The sequence below is a fragment of the Rhincodon typus genome, chromosome 30 (assembly GCF_021869965.1).
Source record: "Rhincodon typus isolate 14 chromosome 30, sRhiTyp1.1, whole genome shotgun sequence".
Taxonomy (NCBI): Eukaryota; Metazoa; Chordata; class Chondrichthyes; order Orectolobiformes; family Rhincodontidae; genus Rhincodon; species Rhincodon typus.
The window spans coordinates 10,254,382-10,259,665 of record NC_063361.1 but is presented as its reverse complement, the minus strand read 5'-3'; the positions used below and the strand labels follow the sequence as shown (position 1 = coordinate 10,259,665).

The window sequence follows — 5,284 nt, the reverse complement described above, 5'->3', positions numbered from 1 at the left end:
TGGAAGGAAAAACTTGAAAGCAGAATACAGGGTTAACGGAAAGATTCTTGGCAGTGTGGAGGAGCAGAGGGATCTTGGGGTTCATGTCCACAGTTCCCTGAAAGCTGCCACCCAGGTGGATAGAGTTGTTAAGAAGGCGTATGGTGTGTTAGCTTTCATTAATAGAAGGATTGAGTTCAAGAGCCGTGAAGTTATGCTCCAGCTATACAAAGGCCTGGTTCGGCCAGATCTCCAGTCTTGTGTCCAGTTCTGGTCACCTCATTACGGGAAAGATGTGGAAGCATTGGAAAAGGTGCAGAGGAGATGTACCAGGATGTTGCCTGGAATGGAGGGAAGGTCTTACGAGGAAAGGTTGAGAGAGCTAGGGCTTTTCTCTTTAGAACAACGAAGGATGAGAGGTGACTTGATAGAGGTGTACAAAATGATCAGAGGTATAGATAGAGCCAGAAACTTTTTCCTAGGGTGGAGGTAGCTATTACGAGGGGGCATAGTTTTAAAGTGAGTGGAGGTAGATATTGAGGAGAGGTCAGAGGTAGGTTCTCTACTCAGAGAGTGGTCAGGGCGTGGAATGCATTGCCGGAGCGGGTAGTGGAGTCGGCCTCATTAGGGGCATTTAAGTGGCTATTAGATAGGCATGTGGATGATAGTATAAAGTAGGGGTGGAGGTTAGATAGACCTTAGGATTAAGGTAAAAGTTCAGCACAACATCGTGGGCCGAAGGGCCTGTACTGTGCTGTTCGCTGTTCTAACAACAGTCTCAAAGACTCAATGGATGAGAAGGGATAGTTGACCTTTCTCACTGAATGTTATTGTGATGTTAACATTCATTCCACCATGGTTCTGGAACAAACGCATTCAAAAACTTTAAATTATGAACCCACTTGCATTTCTTCCCTTTCTTTTAGCTTTACCTGTTATATTCTCTGTCACCATGCTCTCTCTCCCCACCCCTCAATCCAGTGGGACTGTCTGTTCTTTCCAGTTTGGCAGTTAGACACACCATTGTTCTGCCATTCTCACATTCTGAACCTTTAATCTGAACCATCAACATTCTTTCTACCCCGGCACTACTCCCTCTCCCCCACCATTCTGTCCCCTCCACACTTCACATCAGCTCTGATGAAGAGTTATCTGGATTCAAAACGTTAGCTTGCTCTCTCTCCATGCTTGCTGCATGACCCGCTGTGATCTTCAGCATTTTTTGTTTTCAGTACAGATTTCAGCATCAGTAACTTGCTCCTACATGGTGGAATGGAAATTTGATTGGCGGAATTCCAAAATGAAATTCCAGGAGAGAAGGGCATGGCTGTTGGAAGATGGCAGGATGTTCAAGGAGTCCAAAGGAAAGGGAAACTGGCAATGGGGTGGTAATTGCAAGAATTGACGAAAAATGCCAAGCATTTGATCCAAAGAGAGGACTGATAATTGGAAAATTTGACGAGGAAGGAAACAGTACCCAAACAGGGAGAACTGTTAACAATATCTGCTAACACTGGGGTCAGGAAAGGAAGTTAATTTATCAGCACTTTGGTGGAATTGCATTTGAAGGAGCAGGAAGTGGGACTTACAACAATTGGAGGCAGTATAGACTTTAGGGAATGACGAAAGCATTCAGGGCTAGGAAAGTCTGAGGGAATCTTGGAGGATGTTTTGCCTGGTGGTCTCGAGGAATGAAGAAGAGCAGCAAAGGGAAATTAACAGATATGCTTAATCTTAGTAGCAATGAAATTTATGAGCACTTCAATTGTTATTCGTGGTCAAAACAGAAGATACTCCTGTGTAATAAAAGTCTATTAAGCTTATTTGAAGTTTATGATGAACCAAACATGATCAACTCTTTGGGTAGTGTTTCAGCTCTCCATTATGTTGTGTGAGAAGCACTACTTCTGACATCACTCTGGAAAGGTCTTTGTCTAACTATAATTTTATACCTCTTCGTTTAGAACTCCCTCACCGCAGGGAATACTCATAGTTTCTCCCTCCTAAGACGTCGGCACAGATGGTGAATACCAATTCACTCCAAGCATTCAGAGGAAGCTGGCCAAGTTCCTGCAGTGAGCCTATCAAGCTAAGGGCAATGGATTGCAATAAAAACTAAGTGCTGAAGAAACTTAGATCTGGCAGCATCTCTGGAGAGAGAAATAGTTAACATTTTAAGTCCCATGCACATCTTTTCCGTATACACATTTCTCTTGACTTGGTACCAAACATCAGTTGGTAGTTTCTTTCACTGCAAACTTACAAAAAAGTTGTATAGACCAACTAATCGATTGGACTTTTGCAGTTCTTAGAAAATAGTCAACACAAATATCTTATCTCCACTCTCCACGGACCATCCAAAAATGTTCAGGATGCAATGATAACTGGACCCTCTAACATCTTTCTAATACCTGGAGTGATTTTGAGCTGCAAGGGAAAAAAGGTATCTTTCATATCCTTGTCTTAGATCAATATGGCTTCAGTTACTGAACTGACATAAGCATATTAAGGTACAAAGACAATGATCAGCAGGAAAAAAGATTTTCAAATTATTATCCTAGGAATTTGTTTTCCCTTGAGAGAAGTATTATGAGAAAGCTTTTAAATTAATTAACAAGATCTAATCTCGATTAATCCTTCTATTAATTACAGTTTGCAATACCTTCGTTAGTATCCTTCATTATAAATCTCCTGAGAGCTGGAAACTTCTTCCACATTTCCATCACGCCAAACTGAGACACACACTTGGACTGCTTCAGGTCACATGTGGTTTCAGAAGGGCAGCAGTGCAAACGATCCTCACAGCATACAGCCTATACAAGGAGTGATTAAGCAAAATGTACAGGAGCTTATTCTGTGTTCTCAGCATGAAGTAATTATTTATTCATCAAAAAGCTGATAAATAACCCATATGTATTTGCTAGTCCATTAGTTTTTTTTTACAGGCAAGAGGCAACTATCTTTAACATTTTCTTCTAAATTTCCAAGCATCACATCATTAAAGTTACAAGACAAATTACCCACTGTAATCACATCTCCTCTCTCCCTATCATGAGACTTGAAAACAAGATATAAAAAAAAAGTCAAAAGAATTTGTTATAAACCAGAAAACAAATTTTTTAACCAGCTTTCCTGTAAAGTTATTTTGGAATTGTTTTGCCTTGGGACACAGGCAGTACTGGAAAGATTACATTTATTGAGAAGGGCAACTGTTTGCATCAAGACAGTTAAACATGGGTCAAACTGTTAAGACTTACTGAATAACATGGGACATAACTGTCAAACTCCCTTCCCTGAGCAGCCGGGCTTTTGCCATAGTTTGTCCACAAGTTTACTGAATTAATTGACTGATTTATAGGACTGCAATTCACAATTTATCACACTCAATCATTTAATTAAAATACCCAATACCTCAGAGCTAAAACTAAATTATATTAAATGATCAACTATACCTTTTGTAAAGGGCAGCACCCCCACTGCTGATTTGGAAGTATGCAACATGTTGAGCCATCCGGACACTCAGATGCTCCATCTGGGCAAATAATTGCTTTTTCATTCTCATCTGTGAGCAATAAGTGATATTTCAGTTTTTATACCATAGTTATATTGTAGCAACTTAAGAACAGTTTCCATTTAAAAAGACAGGTTACAACCTTGACAGTTCTCTCGTGACAGAGTCAGCCTGTAATGAAAGGCAATGGAATTCAATTTTAAAAATGCTTGCAGCTGGCAAACCATGGTGACCATCTGAAAATAACCGATGTGGACAAAGTACAGACTGTGTTTGGTCCTTTGCATGTAAATGTTACAGCACAGAAGGAGGCCATTCAATCTACCAGTCCATTGATAAAACAGTCATGCTTACTTCCACACAGCCCACTTTAATTTTCTTATTCACAGTGTATCTCCTGCCAATGCACTTCAACAGGAATTTGGTGGTGCTAATGTCACCGTGATGCACCAGGTCTGCACTGGAACCAGAATTGGTGAATCCACTGCTGCTACCTCATCGTTGCCAGTCCGCATTTGCCACTCCCCTTACCACCCTGCAAACCCTATGGTGGAGAACGTTTGGCTGCAATATCAATTAGTTAACAATGTTATGTCAGGTTCATATGGATCCAATCGAAAATTTAAATTGTAAAATACTGACTTTTAAATGGCAGGACTTGCATTTGTAGTGAGGGCACTTCCTGCAACTAAATTGGCAGAAAACACAGCCTTTCTCTTAACATAGCCCAGGTTAAGCTCCTCATTTGTAAGAGCCTGAACAATTTCTTTCTTAAACAATTTATGCGATCAACCTCCATCATCTTATTGGGTAAAGCATCACAGATTCCAATACCATGGAAAAGAACACTCATTTCCAATCTAGATATTTCACAATTATTTTACACCTATAATATCTTATTAATAATCTAATTACAGAAGAAATAGATTTTTTTTTATCTAAACCAATACTTTTGAAAACCTCCATGAGGTTATCCCTGTTCCAAGGAAAACAGTCCTAATCTTTTCCAACCTCATTTCATAATGGACGTCTCACATTTAGCTGGAATTGTCTATTCAGAACCATTTATTCTAGTAAGAAAAAGCATTTCACTGACCATTTGCTCAGAATCTTTGTTGGCATTACACCAACCCCAAAGGCGTATCATTTTAGTCTTTGTGATTGAGGCAGATCAGGGCAGCTCCAGTGCAGGACTGATCAGTCAACTGTGAAACCAAATATTTTAATTATTTGTTTTGCTCACTAAAGGGCTGTTAAGAACTGGGCTAATTATTGAAAACTAACTGAAGAAATATTGGATGTTCCTCAAGATTCCAAGAAAACGATAAGGCAGAAGCAATCTTTATCCAGACGTGCAGAATGGGTAATCCATCTCAGTCTCCTCCAGTGGTCCCCAGCATCAGATTCCAGTCTTCAGCCAATTCAATTCAATCCACTGATAAAGAAACAATTTGAGACATTGGATACTGCAAAAGCTATGAGCCCTGACAACATTCTGGCAATAGTACTGAAGACTTGTACACTAGAACTTGCCGCACCTCTAGCCAAGCTGTTCCACTACAATACTGGTACTACTCGACAATGTGGAAAATTGCCCGGGTATGACCTGTTCACAAAAAGCAGGACAAACTCAACCCAGCCAATTACCTCCCCATCAGTCAACTCTCGATCATCAAGAAAGAGACGGAAGTTGTCATCAACAGTTATCAAGCAGACTTGCTCAGCAATAACCTGTTTGCTGACACCTCGTTTGGGTTCTGCCTCGGCCACAGTTCCTGACCTCATTACAGCCAT

General features: G+C 40.4%; 1 protein-coding gene across 1 annotated transcript in view; it reads right to left on the bottom strand.

Annotated features, from left to right (window-relative positions):
* grnb (granulin b) overlaps positions 1-5,284 on the bottom strand; it is a 39,951-nt gene extending 34,667 nt beyond the window's left edge. The window contains exons 1-4 of the mRNA XM_048614394.1: positions 5,138-5,284; positions 3,633-3,726; positions 3,432-3,541; positions 2,642-2,792 (exon numbers count right to left, since the gene is read on the bottom strand). Coding sequence (XP_048470351.1) covers positions 2,642-2,792; positions 3,432-3,541; positions 3,633-3,726; positions 5,138-5,284 — 502 coding nt within the window. The remainder of the gene's footprint in view (positions 1-2,641; positions 2,793-3,431; positions 3,542-3,632; positions 3,727-5,137) is intronic.